The 20,287-nt window shown below is 38.1% G+C and overlaps 2 protein-coding genes across 2 annotated transcripts in view; one reads left to right on the forward strand and one right to left on the reverse strand.

Moving 5' to 3' along the window:
* Positions 1–1,833, reverse strand: part of LOC126832448 (la-related protein 4) — a 59,520-nt gene extending 57,687 nt beyond the window's left edge. The window contains exon 1 of the mRNA XM_056103470.1: positions 1,637–1,833. The gene's annotated coding sequence lies outside the window, so the exon portion shown is untranslated. The remainder of the gene's footprint in view (positions 1–1,636) is intronic.
* LOC126807828 (protein phosphatase 1K, mitochondrial) lies at positions 1,807–15,013 on the forward strand. The gene is made up of 4 exons (XM_056103222.1): positions 1,807–1,927; positions 11,236–11,798; positions 12,750–13,040; positions 14,676–15,013. Exons 2-4 carry the CDS (start codon positions 11,324–11,326, stop codon positions 15,011–15,013), a joined length of 1,104 nt encoding a protein of 367 aa, XP_055959197.1. The 5' UTR covers positions 1,807–1,927; positions 11,236–11,323.
* Positions 15,014–20,287: the final 5,274 nt, after the last annotated feature.

Below are 20,287 nucleotides of genomic sequence, written 5' to 3' on the forward strand. Positions count from 1 at the left end.
CAATGACAGACTTTATGATACTACGCGCACGGCTGCACGAGCTAACCATTCGGCCATCCAATCCCCCAACTGTCAATTGACATCCAAACTAATTACTCATGTCCAAAGGACTCGAGCTTACATGAAAGTTTAAATGTGTTCCCCTGTTCGATGTATAGCAAGTAGACCAGTAATCATGTTGCACCATTTATGAAATTTTAAATGCTTTATCCACTTTGATGCGTAGCAAGTGGGTTAGTTATCGTCCTACACCACTTACGATGGAAACCAGACTGATCGTCTCTGCTAACACATGATCCAACCAAGGACACCCCTGCATGGTTACTGGTTAGTTACCCATCCTCACAGTGGCTTACTTTTCAAAACAGAATTTAACTATATGGAATGCGAATGACTGTGGAGCAGCTGCGACTCCGTGAGTAAGACGCTGGACTCTCTGTCTGGCGTAGTATCCACCTTTCAGTGTTGCAGGACAGAGGACCTGACAAGGAAATAACTTCTTACTGACATCCGAAATAATGCATGGAAAAAAAACCATGACGATTGGAATTCAAAATAAGAATAAGCGATTAGCCTACCATTCCTCATTTTATTTTTGAACGATCCAGAGTTTTAGTAGTGCAAGCAGATAGGCTTATCCACAAAGGATTTATCAATATTCATAATTTGAAGTCACAAATAAATTTCTCAGCGGGAAGTTGTGAGAGGGTCTATACAATCAGATTTTTTTTCAAATCTTGTTTTGTACCGGTAAGCTTATGGCTTATTCCATATTTTTTATTTCCCGAATGCAGTGAATTTTAATTAGATTAAACTAATAATCTGTTCATGGTTACGCTTATTGACATATTGCTGAACATATCAAGTCCGAATAAAATACATTTTTATCTATAAGTATGATAGACAGTGAAGACGTCTGAATTGCTATAAATTGATCAATCCAACATTATGTTCCGTAGACGTACTTACGTAGTGCAAATTCCCAGCATAAAATACTGAACATTAATAGGAGAAATATAAAGCTCATATTATAGAAGAATTTGATAATTCAAAGATTAAACGTATACGAGTGAACGACTGTGCAGAAAATATGCAAGCTGCAAGTTGAGAAAGGGCATAATCAGATGATTCTTGGTTGGCAAGTTGAAAGTTTTCTCAGGTTGTGGGGGCCGCCATATTGTTTCATCAAACAAGCCATCTATGGCCGCGTTTCATTCGATTGATACTATATCTCACCGTAAAAAAATTCAAATTATTAGATCGTACAATGTTGTATCGAAGTGGTAGGAACCTTATAAACTGTGAATTAATCCAAAAATTCGCGAAGGAACTTGTGAAAACAACCAAATCTTCATGGAAATGATATGGGGGCGCCACTGCTCGACTACGCCTGCTGGTTGTCCTTACATGTTGAATGTGGTTTATAGATTATTTGCGCTTGTACGGACATGACAAGTACAAAATTAGATTCCTTAGGCATTAAAGAATCGAATGTCAATATATTCCAGTTCTAAATTACGTGTTTATAATCCAATTTAGTCCATTACACTTTACACGTGACTGCAGCAAAAATAACCGCAGAACATGGCGTCGACTATTTAGAATGAGCATGCTTTTTTTCCAAATTTCAGCTTACCTTCAATCGGTCGCTAATTGAGGCTTTCCTGGTATCCTCACTAACTACAGCTAACAAACCCAACCACTGCTAAACTAGAAAAACACGAAAATACATTTACTATCATCAAAAACAACGAAAATCTGCATGCAAGGGACAGCTCCGTATCGTAACCTTGTGAGTCGATCGACAGCCACCCTGGTCACATGGGGCGCTCACATCCAACATGGCAACCACTCAATGAATGCAAATAAACTGATTAAGTTATTTCTTAAAGGATATTGTCCTAGTTTAGGATAAAGGAAATGACAGGTAATGGTGTTAATTATTTAGATACTTTTTATTCGGTTTTAATTACATGTTTCGTTATTTCCGCCTTTCACGAGCCGCATTACAGCTAACGGAGTAATACATAATAATGGCGCGAGTGATGCGGTCTTGGGATATGGAGACGCGGAACTTCATTATTTGTAATGATTAAAGCGACCAGTATTCTGTAATAATCCTGCTAATTATGCATGTATCAGGCGGAGAAAACGTATTTATTCTATTTCATCGGCTTCTGCTCGACGACTTTCTTCTTGCAATGGTTGTTAACCGAATAGTTTTATCTGAGGCGAGGAGCCAATTGGAATTTTTCCGTGAAATGTCGTTTACCGTCGTGAGCTTTGCCCTTTTATGGAAACGCGATTTATTGAAAACGACTCACACTGGATTTAAACTGTGTTGTTTCTAGCCATCAAAATTTTTAATTAAATGAGTTTAGCACCAATCAAAGTATAAATAACAAGGTGTTAATTAGAATGTCGATTTGAACTGCATGAATTGAGTCATTTGACCCGCCGATCAGACGAAATGACCTACTTGAAACTTCTCGCGAGGCACAGGAACGGCTAACACGCGGATACACAGTCACTATGGATAGTAGTGTATGGGCCAAGCACACCGCAATAACTACTGTCAGTAGGCTATTCTTGTATTGTAGATAGTGAACGCCAACGGTTGCCCTGCAAAACAATATATTCTCGAATTAAAAACATATAGGGTTCATGAAGTTTTTACCTGAGATATATACAATTATTAAAGCAATATTAATATTGTCAATCGATAATATAGCAAGTCAACGTGCCGGCTTGATAAACTATCACAAATTACCACGTGGAGTATTTTAACACTGTTCATTTTGAACACGTGGTTTGATATGTACACGTTTATATAAAAAAAAAAAATTTTTTTAAACATTCCACGTCACGTCATAATACAGTTATTGCAATATAATTTCAGCGAGATTGTGGATAGGTTTATTAATTCTATTTATTGATTTCATAGGAATGTGTTTCTGTGTAAAATGTAAATCCTGTTAATGTTATCGCTCGATCCTGTTCGGCTCATAACAGTCGGAATAACATGTTTGTGTTTGGTTTCTAATCCAGTTTTAATTGATGTTTGTCATCAGTGTCAATCATAGCCAGTGTGATATTTCATAACAAGGTAATGACGGAAATTAATCTAATATCAGTATAAATTTTAAGTTTTTCGAATTAGGCTACATAGGCGACTATTGTAACTATAAATAGAGAGAGGGGGAGGGAGAGAGGGTTTAACGTACACCGGACACAGACTAGGTCATTTCGGGACCAACACATGGTTCAATTTTATTTCAATAATTCGCTTACACATAGGTTGGACAGGCTACTACTTTACTCCTTGTACAACCGGGGAATCAAAACCACGCCAGTTGACTCAATGACAGACCTTATAATACAACGCGCGCACGTGAAATAAACAGACACAACACGATGTATTGAAATATGAAAAAAAAAAATCTAAAAAAAAAGAAATATATACATGAAATGTGTTAAATAGAATATATGTAGGCGTAGATAAATTAGTCTACAACCTTTGGCAACAAAATATCATCGGTGAAAGAGCGAGACATTTCGGACTTAAATACCAATGTGCACCAACAATTATTATGAAACTTATTGTCTTGCTGAGAGTATTATGAAATAGTAAGTGCAGGGGGACCGCACCACACTCAATTACTCAAGATAAACCCACGGACAGGAAACAATATACAGACACCACAAACAACAAACGGATCAGATCAAGTGAGTGGGTCCGGAAGATAACCGTATCTAGGCGACCACTGCGATGAACTGTCCCGGGCCTGTCCTGATACAGATTTCACTCAAAATGAAAAACAGATTAATAAAAGGGAAGCAATTCAAGAACAGGGAAATATGTCCCAAAATACCAGCGAGTCATGATCGGCTACAGTGCTACAAGAAATCTCAATGTAGGCACATTGAAGGAAAAAACCTTTATAAATAACCATTTTCCTGAAATGTAGTAAAACACCAAGTAAAATTAAATGGCTTATGCAGTACACAAAAATAGGGATCAAAACATTATAAGCGTTTGAAAAAATTCAAGTGTATTAATTACAAAGTTACACATTGTGAGTTTTATATAATGGATGCTGAACAATATACAATGTTGAAATCTGAGCCCAGTCATATATTCTAACACACAAAAGGAACCAGCGTGAAAATACACAGAAATGTGTTCGAAAATGCAGTGGGGGTTAACGCCCTACTTTTTTGCACCGACCAGACTGAAAACGGGCATAGATAAATGAAATGAAATGAAATAAAATGGGGTTTAACGTCCTACTGTTCTGCTCCGACTGGACTAATGAAAACGCGCATACGTCATACAGTATGAGGGAAATTTTGTCAGCGGCGCTACGGCCTATACTCTTATTTCGAATTCCAACTGTCAAGGGATCTTTTACGTGTACACTGGAAAATACAGGGGAACTTTCTCATCCAACACCGGGATCGAAACCCAGACCCCCCTCTCAGTTAGTGAACCAGCGCCTTACTGAGCCACTGTGGCCCCCTCCCCCACATGTGTTCACAGCTTTTATCAGTAGTATTGTAACGTATAACTTCTATACACAAATTTTGAATAAAACCTCATAATATGAAAGGTCTAAAGGGTCCACAATGTTGCTTTTGGAATTTAGATCTATAAATAAACAGATGTCGGAGGGGAAAATATGATGGAATCGTTAGTATACGTGACATGGTGATTATTGTGGGGTGGGTCTATAAGTAATGTATGAGGTCGGTGTCTTTATTAACTCACAGTTGACATCAAAACTTTTTAGCAAAAAGCACCCGACTAAAGAGGAAGGAAGACATCTTTCATTTTCAGCCATAGCTCTTCCTACAGATGTTTCCCTTTGTCATTGTCTAGTGGTTCGAATGGGGCGACAAATACATGTAGAGGTCCCGTATAGACCGGAAATGAGAGAGAAATGGGGTTTAACGTCCACTCGACACCAACTAGGTCATTTCGGGACTAACATGTGGTTTAATTTAATTCAATAATTCGCTTGCGCGTAGTTTTCTTAAGCAGTGGGAGGAAACCGGAGGACCCGGAGAAAACCCACGAGGTTGGACAGGCGACCCTACTCCTTGTCACGTACAGCCGGGATTCGAAACCACGCCAGTTGACTCAATGACAGACTTTATGATACAACGCGCACCATTCAGCCATGGGATCCCCCCCCCCTTAGTGAAATCAAACATGTAATACCTCTGACAACAATCTGAATCGAAATAGTGACCTGGCTGTTTCGAGGGATTTTTGTTGAGGGGTCATTCATCATCGGACCAGCAGATAAGAGCAAAATATCGATTGCACGTAGTTCATAATCAAATTCTGCACCGGTCAAAACAGTGAATCAGCTGATGGTAAAAGCCTGCAGTCACAGCCGCGAGATTAAAATCACAAATTAACCAGTAAAATCTCGAAAAATAACGGCAAGTAGCGCGTAGTGGAGCGAATTTTCTGGAATTGCAGTTTGAGTTTGAGACATCCTGAATCAAATTCAGAATTTTTTGAAACTCTGAACCCAGGTTGGGAATTACATCATCCCAATAATGGTCAGTAAAATTCCCGATTTCGGGATGGAAATAATTTTCATATTTTTCATTTAATATCGCCCGAAAAAATTGTTTTTCCCGACTCCGTCCGGGTGGCTGCAGCTGGGAATCTTTATCCCTTACACATATAATTGTTAATAAACTATTATTATTATTATTATACAGTGTTTGCAGCTGGGAATCGATCTTTATCCCTTGCACATATAATTGTTAATAAACTATTATTATATTATTATAAAGTGTTTAAATCACATAAAGGTCACCACGGTGGTTCAGTGAGTAAGACCTTGGCTCGCTATACTGGATGTTTCGATTCCCCGGTTGTACGTGACAAGGAGTAGGGCCGCCTGTCCAACCTCATGGATTTTCTCAGGAAGCTCCGGTTTCCCCTCACTGCTAAATAGACCCCTACGCGCAAGTGAATTATTGAAATAAAATTGACCCATGTGTTAGTCCCGAAATGACCTAGTTTGTGTCGAGTGGATGTGAAACCCTCTCTCTCACTCTCTCTTTCTCTCTCTCTCTCTCTCTCTGGGGGGTTGGATGGCTGAATGGTTAGCACGTGCGCGCTGTATCATAAAGTCTGTCATTGAATCAACTGGCGTGGTTTCGATTCCCCGGTTGTGCGTGACAAGGAGTAGGGTCGCCTGTCCAACCTCGTGGGTTTTCTCCGGGTTCTCCGGTTTCCTTCCACTGCTAAATACCCCTAGGCGCAAGCGAATTATGGAAATAAAATTGAACCATATGTTAGTCCCGAAATGACCTAGTTTGTGTCGAGTAGACGTTAAACCCCATTTCTCTCTCTCTCTCTCTCTCTCTCTCTCTCTCTCTGGAGTCACGGTGGCTAGGCGGTTAAGACGCTGGCTCGCTAGCCTGGAGGTTGGGTGTTCGATCCCAGCATTGGCCGAGAAAGTTCATCCAGATTTCCCCTTGTCAGTGGTGCAGAACGGATGGCCTGACAATGACAGTTGTTTAGTCCTTCGGAAGAGACGAAAAACCGAGGGCCCGTGTATATATTGGACTGCACGTAAAAGATCCCCTGGCAGTTGGAATTCAATATAAGAGTAGGCGATAGTGCCGCTGCCCGGGCAAAATTTCCCTCATAGAACACTGTATGGCGTATGCTCGTCTTCATTAGCCCAGTATTGGAGCAGAACAGTAGGACGTTAAACCCCATTTCATTTCATTTCATCCCTCCCAATCTCTCTCTCTCTCGCTAACCTGGATTTTCCGGGTATAAATAACACGAGGCACGTGTTGTTGTCAGCTGACCTATATATTAAAGAGTAGATAGGATTATATTATATAATAATCAGTTTCATTATTCATAACATATACATATAACATTACTCTCCATTGGTTGACACGGACATACGTCACAGTTGCTAGACAGGAGATAAACATCAATAAACATAACACAGGGTATTATAATACATTTTATATATTGGATCTTATTGTAAAACATTTCCGATATTCTCATTTCATAATGTCACATTCATTATTCGCTCTATCTATTAGGAACACGTATATCATATGTATATTATTTGTACATAGATCTATATAATGTGTAGGAATTTGTATAGTTCAGAATAAATACAACTGCAAGTTAAAAACAAATATATCTTTAAGTTAGAAAGAAAAGTTTCCTGGAAAGTAGACTTTCCCCAAATTGTTTTTAACAGCCTCTGTAAGATTTCAGTTACACCCGAAAATTCTGGACCTTACAACAGCTTCACATTGTGTAACAAATGTGTAAATTGATATTCTTTCATTAGGGTAATTTAATAAATTTAAATACAGCTATTGGTTTAAAAAAGAAAAAGTACAATAGTCTTCAGATATTTCTGTTTAGATTAATTATTTTTCTCGCCCCGCCCCCACCCCACTGACAGAGTGTTTAGTTTTTAACCATGACATGTTCCCTTGAAAACCAAGAACAGCGTTGGCGCCATCGGTCAGTGATCAACAGGGGGAGATCCAGACGGGGTGGGGGGGGACCCCCTGTTCAGCTACAGAATTTTTTTTTGGGGTAAAACAAAACTTTTTATGAGAAAAGTGTCACGGTCATGTGCTTTATTCTTTATCATCAAATGGTGGAATGGGATGGGCATTCAAAGCGCGAGATAATGATATAGACATATGTGATATCACAATTAATGATTTGCATCAATGAAATTGAATCACAATGTGATCCTATTAATTCATATTAAAAAATGACGTCAAACGGGGTGTTGGATTTATCTCTTTAAAAAACTCATTGTATACACGTACAAAAAGACGAAAGAGACCATGTATTTCTCAAAAGATTTCAAGCGGGTGGGGGAGAGACCCCCCCCCTCCCAAGATACAAAGCCCCTCCTGCAAAAATTCCTGGATCCGCCCCTGATCAATCACTATTAAACGCGTTCTTCATACTGTTTAATTCAGAAAAGCCTATATTAATAAATTATGTTTTTCAAGTTTATTATTAAAAGATGCATTTCGGTTATGAAATATAATCCCTTGGTTGGTTTTCGGTGCGAGATACAACGTAAAATTACAATGACGTCAAAAAGCACCTGTAATGACGTCACAATCACTGGGACGAACTACTTTTTTATGTTTTAGAACTTCAATTGAAATTCAAATCAGACTCGGAGACTTTTTTTTATCGATATTTGGCCATGGTGGGTTTCATAATAAAAACTTTTGCTTCATAAATTTCTTTTCAACTAATTTCAACATTTTTATTTGTTTAAACAAATTTTATGGATGCCAAAATACGTTTATTCGCGTACGCATAGGCCTATAATTTTTAAATTTGAAAGTCCAGTTGAGTCTGCGTTTGAATCTCACACAATCGTATTTATTGATGTAAGGGAGAGAATCCGTTTTTTTAAATAAAGGGAACAAACTCCTTTTTATGACAGAAATATTACCTGGACACAGATCACGAAATATTCCTACGCAAAGGCCAAAGCTATTTTTAGTCTTCCTCTCCCTTTTCCCTTTTCCCCCTTTTGCATGGCGATTTTTGTTGACTTTTTGGTGTAGAATCGAGGAAAAGGGTTTGAAAATACATTTCTGCCAGATTTTGGTGAATATTCATAATTTTGATGCAGAAGGATACAAGAGTTGAGAGGTTGGTTACGTTGAAATGTAGGGCCTGAAATTGCATGTTTACTTGTCTCTACTTCCAGCTTGTGTATCTCAAGTTTTTCATGAAGAACCTCATACGTGCTTTTGGGCAAGTGGTTGCCGCATGTTGCTCCATCTGTGGTAGAAAGCGTTCTACCCAACGAAAATTTGGGAAAAAGTTAGAGCCGGTCTAAGATACGAGAATTAACATTGGAGTCAATGGGGAAATCTTTAGTGATCTGTGTCCACCTAGTCGTGTTGGTGAAAATATATGAAGTTTAAGTCTGGAAGTTTAAGTCTTGGGGTTAACGAACTCAGATGATAACAGAAATGGTGAACAGTAAGAGAAACTTTTCAATTAATTGTGGGTGTTAATTAGCTTAATTAGCCAATTAACAGTATGTTGTTGATCACAGACCAATTCACTCTATGACCTGTATTCCGGTTAATTTTCCACGACGTACAAGATATGTCATTATATATCCCGGTCGGAGCAGTTTAACAAACCATATTTCATTTCATTTCATTTCAGAAAGTCAAAAGTAGCTTTATTTTGTTAATCGCATCTCGAGATTTTTATTCAGGTACTGAGTGTGCGTGTGTGTGTGTGTGTGTGAGGGGGGGGGGGGCACGTTCAGCAGGCCAGTAGCTAGCGGGGGTGGGGGGAGTAGCCACCCCCTCTTGGCACCCCCGCTAGCTACGGTCCTGACCTTGAGCTGATGTGCTTGTCTTTTAACTACAACTGGGGCTTGTTACTTTCTGTACCTTGCAAACTCCTTTTGTTTATTATTTAATTAATGCCTGTATATATTAAACATCTTTAAAATAAGATATTTTAGCTTACTGTTATGAATAATTAAACATTATAGACCTACCCATTGTAGCGTCAGCAACCCTACATTCACGGCAAATATTATCAGTTAAGTGGATCAAGCAATGTTTTTATACGCCCACATTTAAATGTGGTCGTATATTGTCGTCGCCCCCGTCCGTCGGTCCGACGTCCACAATTACTTGTGGACGCTCTAGAGGCTAAAGTTAATATCCAATTGACTTTAAATTTATACACAGTGTTTAAGGCCATGAGACGAAGAAGCCTATTAATATTCAGCGATTTCTGATAATTACTGCCAGAGTTATGGCCCTTGATCACTTCAAAATATCTTGTGGACGCTCTAGAGGCCAAAGTTAATATCCGATTGACTTTAAATTTATACACTGTGTTTAAGGTCATGAGATGAAAAAGATTATTGATTTTCAGCGATTTCCAATAATTACTGCCAGAGTTATGGCCCTTGATCACTTCAAAAAATCTTGTGAATGCTCTAGAGGCGAAAGTTAATATCCGATTGACTTTAAATTTATACACAGTGTTTAAGGTCATGAGACGAAGAAGCCTATTGATTTTCAGCGATTTCTGATAATTACTGCCAGAGTTATGGCCCTTGATCACTTCAAAATATCTTGTGGACGCTCTAGAGGCCAAAGTTAATATCCGATTGACTTTAAATTTATACATTGTGTTTAAGGTCATGAGACGAAGAAGCCTATTGATTTTCAGCGATTTCTGATAATTACTGCCTTGATCACTTCAAAAAATCTTATGGACGCTCTAGAGGTCAAAGTCAATATCCGATTGAGTTTAAATTTATACACAGTGTTTAAGGTCATGAGACGAAGAAGTTTATTCATTTTCAGCCATTTTCAATAATTACTGCCAGAGTTATGGCCCTTGATCACTTCAAAAAATCTTGTAAATGCTCTAGAGGCTATAGTTAATATCCGATTGACTTTAAATTTATACACAGTGTTAAAAGTCATGAGACGAGGAAGCCTATTATGGCCCTTGATCACTTTGAAAAATCTTGTGGACGCTCTAGAGGCCAAAGTTAATATCCGATTGAGTTTAAAATTTATACACAGTGTTTAAGGTCATGAGACGAAGAAGTTTATTCATTTACAGCGATTTTCGATAATTACTGCCAGAGTTATGGCCCTTGATCACTTCAAAAAATCTTGTAAATGCTCTAGAGGCTAAAGTTAATATCCGATTGACTTTAAATTGATACAGAGTGTTTGAGGTCAAGAGACGAAGAATCGTATTGATTTTCAACCTATCTTTACTTACTTTACAGTAGTAGCATGTAGTTATAGTAGTAGTACTAGTAGTAGTTATATTATATATTGTGGGGGGTTGGATGGACGAATGGTTAGCATGTGCATGTTGTATCATAAGGTCTGTCATTGAGTCAACTGGCATGGGTTTGATTCCCCAGTTGTATGTGACGTAGGGTCGCCTGTCCAACCTCTTGGGTTTTCTCCAGGTCCTCTGGTTTCCTCCCACTGCTAAAGACCCTTGTGCGCAAGCAATTTATTGAAATAAAATTGAACCATATGTTAGTCCCGAAATGGCCTAGTTTGTGTGGAGTTGACATTAAACCCCATCTCTCTCTCTCTCTCTCTCTCTCTCTCTCTCTCTCTCTCTCTCTCTCTCTCTCTCTCTTAAATTGAATGGGCCTAATATCATATTTCTTTTCTTTTCTTCAGATATGCTTGATGTCAGTGAAACTTGATGTTAGTGAAACTTGATGGAAGAGAACGTTGATGTTAACGAAACCAGTGAATATTTGATGCCATGTGTTCAATACAGAGTTTAACTATGGGTGTATGCAGACCTAGATTATCATGTTTAAAGATAATCTCATATGATGTTAATCCCGTATATTTAACAACAATGCAATGTTACGCTTTCAGCAGAAATAGAAAGCACCATTCAGATTGTAAGAGTTTCAAGGGCATTATAAGAAAGGATAACTCTACATGCAAACTAAATAATAACAAATCTGTCATCAAAATTCAGGGAATTTCCCATCGTGAATTAAGACGTTCAAGTAATTGGCCTTATACCTTTCAAAGACATTCTTGCGAACATGACAGTCGTTATTTGATTAACCAGCGACACTTTCATACTTGTGTTAGACTTTTGTCCCGTCCATTGACGGATCCTGAGAATAGAGGTCAGAGTCAAGATGGTGTGAACTTTGACACGTTGGGGTCATGGAATAATCGTATTGACATGCCTATACTCATGGAGGAAAGTATTAAGAAAGGTGAGTATGAATTTATTAAGTCAGGTATAAAAATGAAATGGGGTTTAAAGTCCTACTGTTCTGCTTCGACTGGGCTAATGAAGACGTGTATACATATACGTCATACAGTGCCAAGGTTTTTTTTTATAGCACACCAATGTGTACACAGGAGTCAAAAGGTCGCATAATGGGGCATATTTTATCAAATTCGCCTTTTCATCTAGTTCTCATATTTCGATGCGTGTGAAAAGGGGTTTATCGATATTGTTTTAAAATGTTGAATATGGAGTATTCCAAAAAATATAGATATTGAGAACGAAAATGTTGTATTTCCTTGAAAAAAATCAACTTTGTGTCTTACCAAAGCATTACAATCGAACGAAATATAGTCCGTATTGTTTTATGGTTAGTTACGTATTATTGAAATTATTGTTGAGCCCCCGTCCTCCACGGTTCGAAAGCAAATAAACGTGAATCTTTCCCCCCGAGATACGTCCTTGCTTTTTAAAATTGCCAATAACTAGCTTTCCCTCCTTATTTAACCTGATATGTATGGATAATAATAATAATAATGTAAATTTGTAGAGCGCCAAATCCATCCTAAAGCATGCTCAAAGCGCAATGAGACAATATTTATATACACAGTGAATAGAAAGTCTAATTCTCATAGCATTCTCGAAATAAGTGAGTCTTCAGCTGTAATTTGAAAGTAGTCAAAGTTTCACTGTTTCGGATTTTCAGCGGCTAGCTACTTAATGATTTAACGACTACAAGTACATTTTTTACAGACATGAGTAGGCCATAGTGCCGCTGCCCGGGCAAAATTTCCCTCATAGCACACTGTATGGTGTATGCCTGTCTTTATTAGCCCAGTATAGGAGCAGAACAGTTGAATGTTAAACCCCATTTCATTTCATTTCAGAATTTTAAAATTTTGTTTTTTAATTTTCTAATTGTCTCCCCCCACCACAGGTAAACTGATCCCACGTGTGGCTTTCCATGACATTAGCAGCTCCTCCTTGATTGGTCGAAGAAAAACCAACGAAGATCGTTTTGTTACCAAAGAATTAATACCTGGTCTCCATTATTTCGCAATATTTGATGGTCATGGTGGGCCGTTTGCCGTCGATTATATCTCAAGTCATTTAGAAGATCATCTACGGTACTGGACAACAAAGACTACCTCATTAGCAGACGTCATAGAGAAGTCATTTTTAAATATAAATAATATGTTGTGTCGTCATGTCAACCATTACTATATAGGTAGGTAATTTACTAATTATAGGTGTGTATGTGGCTCAGTGGGTAAGGCGCTAGCTCGCTGACTAGGAGGTCTCAGATTCGTTCTCGGTATTGATCGAGTAACTTCCTCGTGATTTCCCAGCGGTGGTTTCCAACTTGTCAGTGAAACAGGATGGAGGCCTGACAAGGACAGTGTCTAGTCGTTCGGATGACACATGTTTACACATTGGCATACATGTAAAAAATCCCATGAATGTTGGAATTTTAAATAAGAGTATGACGTAAGCTTGTCGTCATTAGCCCAGTTAGTGTAGAAAAGTAGGACGTTAAACCCGTTAGACCGGAGGCTTACCGAGGGGGGTGTCCATCAAATGGCCACAAAATCAGACCCATCTTTTCTATAGTAAAATTTATGCATAGAATAAGTTGCTGAGTGGTGATCAGTCCGCCGTTGGGGCATTTTCGAGATATTTAGGGTCAAAGGTCAAATGAGGTCATTTGTACTGAAAGTAAATGTGCAGTCATTCTTGTATCATGAAAATATGCTGAATATGATCAAAAGTAATCACTCTTTCAATAAAAATGTAAACTTACTAAATTCACCTTTGTTCTTTGTGACCGCGGGGGTCAAAAGGTGAAATTTTCCGTTTTTGCACTAGGAAGATTTAAACCAATAAAATGTCAGTGTAAAATATAAAAACTAAAGTGAAACCTGTTCTAATTAATAATAGGAACATTTAAAATTTATCTTTAGTGTGGTCTTAGCACTGTAAATAAATATCTCCATATATCTCGACAATTACGCCACAATATTTATATATATGCCAAGCCTCAAATCAGTTTCACACAATTATAGTCACTAAATAAACGATCATGTTGTACTTAATAAGCTATGACCATTAATCATGTATAAATAATAGACTGAAAACTGGTTCCAAGAGTCGTCCATAACATCCAGACACTTTTGAGTAAAAGATAGGTTACGTGCCCTTGTTTTGAAATTAGTCTCGCATAACCAGTCTATCAACCATTCTACGTCTGATTGACAGGTCGGGATAATCAAGACTACTTTTTTACGAAACATATCAGAAAGCTAGAACAAGAAATTGAATTTAGAAATAAGCACGTTAGGTAGCTCAACAATCGTTTTAAGAAGCTTGTAAAAGTAAAATGAAACTACTGCTAGTATCACGTTCCTGTCTAACCCGAGTGATTCAGAGATATTATTTGTACTAAACCAAAAAATGCCGCTCTTAACGGTACAGTTAATGATAAAGGGATTTAAAAAATGAAACGAACGTAATTTCTAAATCTGCTGTAATAACCAAGAAGCTTAATTTTACTGCTATTCAAAATCGTCAACAATAAATTTTTTACGGCTGTAATAGTTGATAGATTTGTAGAGAATTGCACGTGCCATGGCTATTTATAGTATCATACTGTCAGAAAGTTGGTCTCGGCACGGCGAATGTGCACGCTTCAGTGGTAGTCTCGAACTATCAGCGGTGGACTGTATTTCTGTGAGTACATGGGTCACCCTAATAACAGAACCAGAACACTTCGAAACCGGTTTCAAAAGTGCGTAAATTTGCAAAAATATTTTTGGGACTTTTCCTTTAACGCGATTGAAAGAAATATTGGTTTATATATTTTTAGATACAGACACATATAGTACTGGTACAACAGCTACCGTCTGCTTGTTACGAAACAGTATAGAATTAGTAGTAGGACATGTCGGAGATAGTCGTGCAATATTGTGTCGAAATGGGGAAGCCATTCGTTTAACGAAGGAAGACACACCCGAAGATCCGGTGGAAGCCGAGCGAATTAAACAAAATGATGGACAGATTGTATATAATAGTCTAGGACTACCTCAAGTAAATGGACGGTTGGCGATGACTCGTAGTCTTGGTGACGTGGACTTGAAGAAATATGGTGTTTCGGCAACCCCACATATTAGATCTATAGAGGTGAGTTGTCATAATGTGTATTAGTTTGGATGGGACAAAAAAATGAGGTTCCATGTACACATTGCGTGTGCGTAAAAGATCCCTTGGTAGTTGGAATTTGATGTAAGAGTAAGCCGTAGTTCTGCTGTCTGGGCAAAATTTCCCTCATAGCACACTGTATGGCGTATGCCCGTCTTCATTAGCCCAGTCAGAGCAGAACAGTAGGCTGTTAAACCCCATTTCATTTCATTTTATTTGGTTTTAATGTCTTATATCCAAGGCTCTTACAGAACTTGTTGCATCATTTCTATAAATTGAATTGTTTTACACATACTAACATTTAGATATCTTGTAAACACTAGAATACAGTGATATAAATATTCCCATTGTTTTCATGGATTGTCTCCCTTGTCAGTCTGCTTTCATTTAGATTAAAACCTGTATCACCGCTAAGCTTATGGTCAGCCCTTGGATCCAGTTATCTAATTTGATAATATTTTTGTTGCTTCTTGATGGCAAGGCCTTCAAGGCCCATGTTGTCCGTGGGTTTATCTTGTCAGCTTTTTCTTGGTTTCTTGATGTCTTATTTAAGATTTTACCAGCTGACCAGTATAATGGATTGTGTAGTTGGAACTACACTATAGAATAATGCAAATTTTTATTAGAAATAATTAATTTCAGAAAATGCTTAAATCATTAACAAATTGGTGTGCCTTTACTCTGATTAACTACAATTTTATTGTATTTATGGTGTTGCCACGTGTATCCATAGTGTTGCCATGTGTATCCATGGTGTTGCCATGTGTATCCATGTTGCCACGTGTATCCATAGTGTTGCCATGTGTAATTTTATTGCCATCTTTAACATGAAATCAACTTGAAATTATTGGGTAATTTAGATTCTGGTAGCTATAATTTCTGATTGATCGATTTCGGTAGGTTTTGGACATAAATTGTTTTTTTGGTGTTGAGAGGTAGGATGGCCGAATGGTTAGCGTGTGCATGCTGTATCATAAGTTTTGTCATTGAGTCAACTGGCGTAGTTTCGATTCCCCGGTTGTACGTGACAAGGAGTAGGGTCACCTGTCCAAACTCGTGGGTTTTCTCCGGGTCCTCCAATTTGCTCCAACTGCTAAAGACCCCCACCCCCGTATGCGCAAGCGAATTATTGAAATAAAATTGAACCATATTTTAGTCCTGAAATGACCTAGTTTGTGTCAGGTGGACGTTAAACCCGTCTCACAGCCTGTAGTTGCCTTTTAATCTGCTATATTGTGTCTTAAATTTAAAATTGTTAAAATATTTGCAGGTAAAACATGGCAGGGATGCGTTTCTGGTGCTGGATACAGATGGTGTGAATTTTGTATTGAGTGATAAGGAAACTGTTTGTATCGTTAGCAGTTGTCCATCACCTAAAGAAGCAGCAAGTAGTCTGGTTGATCAAGCCTTACACTTCGGTTCCGAAGACAATACTACATCTGTCATCATTCCATTTGGTGCTTGGGGTAAATATCGCGACGCTGATCGTTCTATGCCGTACAGTTTTGGACGAAATTTATTTGGTAACAGATACAAGTACGGCTGATAGTAATTTAATTCACTAACTAAACCTTGCCAGTAGATTTTGTGGAGGCTTGCTTGACTTTTGCAACAAAGCTTGCCTGTTGATATGGGTGCCATGTTTAATGTAATGAGGTTATTTTAAGAACTGAAATGTTATATAAACTATTAATTAGACATTAATTAACATGAAAAGATCTTAATCAACTCTCGTTGCCATCTTATGTTTCCGATTTTCACTGGATTTGAATCCGATCTGCTGTTCAACGTCTGGTGATGATTAAACGCCAAAATGTATAATCGAGACTTTGTTAATTATCGTGACAGCAGTAACAATGACAATCATGGCTACAATGATTTTAAAAGAAGTTTTCTTGGCTTAGAGTGAAGCAATTTGACTGAAATTTTCAGCATATTCCCTTTACATCATCTAGCTTTTAACTATTATAGTGAGAACTGCCAAATCTTTATCTAATCTTCCATTATGTAGCTTTAATAAAGGGAAATAGTTAGTATAGTGAGAGCTGCTAACTCTTTATCCAATCTTCCAGGGGTGTTGGATGGCCAAATGGTTAGCACGCGCGCTGTATCATACAGTCTGTCATTGAGTCAACTGGCGTGGTTTCGAATCCCCAGTTGTACGTGACAAGGAGTAGGGTCGCCTGTCCAACCTCATGGGTTTTCTCCGGGTCCTCAGATTTCTTCCCACTGCTAAAGACCCCAAGCGAATTATTGAAATAAAATTAAACCATATGTTAGTCCCGAAATGACCTAGTTTGTGTTGAGTGGACGTTAAACCCCATTTCTCTCTCTCTCTTGTCCAATCTTCCATAATGTAGCTTTAATAAAGGGAAATAACTCCTTTTAACAGGATTGAGACTACTATTTCTTAATGATATATTAGACTGGTTCTATATTAAAGACAGGACACAGCCTCAGGACAAAACCAAACCTGATTCTATAGAAACTTATATAAAATTCAACATCCCATTTTCAGAAATGTTTGTTATACAATTGACATGTTTTTATACGCCCACATTTTCATGTGGATGTATATTGTCGTCGCCCCTGTCCGTCCACAATTTGTTTGTGGACACTCTACAGGTCACAATTCTTATCCGATTTTGACGAAACTTGAAATATAGGTTTATCTTCAAAAGATCTTGGCTGCTTTCGATATTGGCATGTATCGGATCGAAACTTCATGGATTATGGCCCCTGTTTGTACAAAAAATCACGTTTTTAGCTTGTGGACACTATAGAGGTCACAATTTTTATCCGATTTTGTTGAAACTTGATATGTAAGTTGATAACCCAAAGATCTCGGTTCCTTTCGATATTCGCGCATATCGGAACCTAACTTCCTGAATTATGGCCCCTGATTGTACTAAAAATAACGTTTTTAGCTTGTGGACCCTATAGAGGTCATAATTTTTATCCAATTTAAAAAAACATATTATTATATCACCGTTACACCCTAAGGACGGCTGAGTTCGAATTTCGTGAAAATCGGCCCAAAATTGACAGACAAAATGGCCGCTGTTCGTTCTCAAATATGTAAAAATATGGTATATCAAGGTTGTGGACCCTATAGAGGTCACAATTTTCTGGCAGCCACTGGTTTTTTTAAATGTCAGTTTGCACACAAGATATTTTACTAGGACAGTGGCTTTCTACTTTAGTTTCAATAATATCACAGTCCTTATGCTCAGAACACATAGCAGTTGCTCAATTATCAAGTCTGCAGCATTCCTAATTGATGGAATTGAGTCCTGTAAAAGTTCTGCTAGTCCTACAGTCTGACCTGTTAATAGCAGAATGATGGCATTATCAAATGTTTTGCGATATTTAGTTTCTGCATACCTCAACGCCTAAAGTTGTCATGGTTACTGGATTGACACTTTCAATCTAGGAACTGGGAGAATTCAGTCCCACCATGGTCAACCAAGTAGCCCATATGGTTTTTTATCCCATTGAAAGGAAGTGAAAACACTGCAGGAATAAATACCCCTTTCCTTTGGTAAAGCACAGGAATCTGACCTTCTATCCGTATATATATGCATACACCATGTCCAACCAGACAATATACAATAAAAAAAGAACAGGAATGCAATGCCTGTTGAAAACTCAATTTTACCTGCTCTCGCTTCGGCTCGTTTTTTTTCAACAATTCGTAATGTCAGGCAACCAAACCTCTGTCGATTCACTCAGATATGTTTTTTCTTCAATCTAGTCGTTTTCATTTGCATAAATACTCCCACAAAACGATATCATAGCCACTTGTTTCCAATATTTACATTACTTTCGTCCGTTTCCATTTTGTCACGGCTGCCATGCGCTGACGTCACACAAAAATCTAACCAACCTCTGAAGTCCTGTATACTTCTGCCTCAAAATTATGAATATTCACCAATACCTGGCAGAAAATGTATATGCAAACCCTCTTCTTCGATTCTACACCCAAAAGTCAACAAAATTCGCCATGCAAAAGGGGGAAAATGGAAAGGGAGAGAAAAACTAAAAATATCTTTGGCACTTGTTTCAATGGTCTACTCACTGAGGATTGATTTTGTGTGACGTCAGCGCATTCCTGTTCTTTTTTTATTGTATATTGTCTGGTTGGACATGGTGTATGCATACATGTATATATACGGATAGAAGGTCAGACTCCTGTGGGTAAAGTAGGAATACACTTCCATTCGAGCAAAGTAGGAATACCCTGTTCATGGGGCAAAGTAGGAATACCCTTTTGATCAGGCAAAGTAGAACACCTTTCTAGAACACCAGGTATCACTTTTCCGTTATGTAGAAAGTCAAATTTTAAAAATAACTCACTGTATTTTTGTTTGATTTGCTTTTATGAACGTATTTAAGATTATACATTGTTTTTATATGGGGTTTTATTTTGGTTTCGGTACCCACAGTTTTTATATGGGGTTTTATTTTGGTTTCGGTACCCACAGTTTTTTGTAACTGGAGATCCAACAATATCTTTGAAAATGAAATATGATAGCTTTTTATACTTACTTCCTGTTTAATATTAATATAAAGATTATTGTATAAATATTGGTTTGTTACAAAATAAAATATTATATCATATAATGTTGAGTAAACCTTGAACACTCTTTCTAATCTACATAAAGCCACCCTGACCTCTATGGGCCTTCGAACAATGTCCGATGGTACTCCCCTGGTGACACCCTAACCCTAGCCACCCTGACCTCTATGGGCCTTCGAACAATGTCCGATGGTACTCCCCTGGTGATAACACAGACAAGGGAGAGGTAGAAACTTACTTCTGTATATTTGAATATACCAAATTAATAGATCTTTGTAGTCTTGATAAATAAATAAAATGGGGGTTAACGTTCTACTGTTCTGCTCCGACTGGGCTAATGAAGACGGGCATACACCATACAATGTGCTATGAGGGGAAATTTTACGTACATGCCAATGTGTAGACTGGACCTTGTTTTTTTTTTGTCCCATCCAAATGACAAGCCCTCCTTCCTGTACCACGGACAAGGGAAAAACCACGCCGGAAATATCTCGATGGACTTCCTCGGACAATGCAGGCTAGCGAGCGAGCGTCTTACCCACCGTGGTTCCTTACCTATAACATAGAGATTCCCTCCATCGTTTCCCTGGGTTTGGAATGATGATGACTGAGTCTTCTTGTTAAGTTTCCACTTTGAGTCTTGTCAATCTGCATCGTTACAGCCCCCCCCCCCCCCACCATAGAATTTGTTGCTAATGTAT

The sequence above is a fragment of the Patella vulgata genome, chromosome 9, assembly GCF_932274485.2.
Source record: "Patella vulgata chromosome 9, xgPatVulg1.2, whole genome shotgun sequence".
Taxonomy (NCBI): Eukaryota; Metazoa; Mollusca; class Gastropoda; family Patellidae; genus Patella; species Patella vulgata.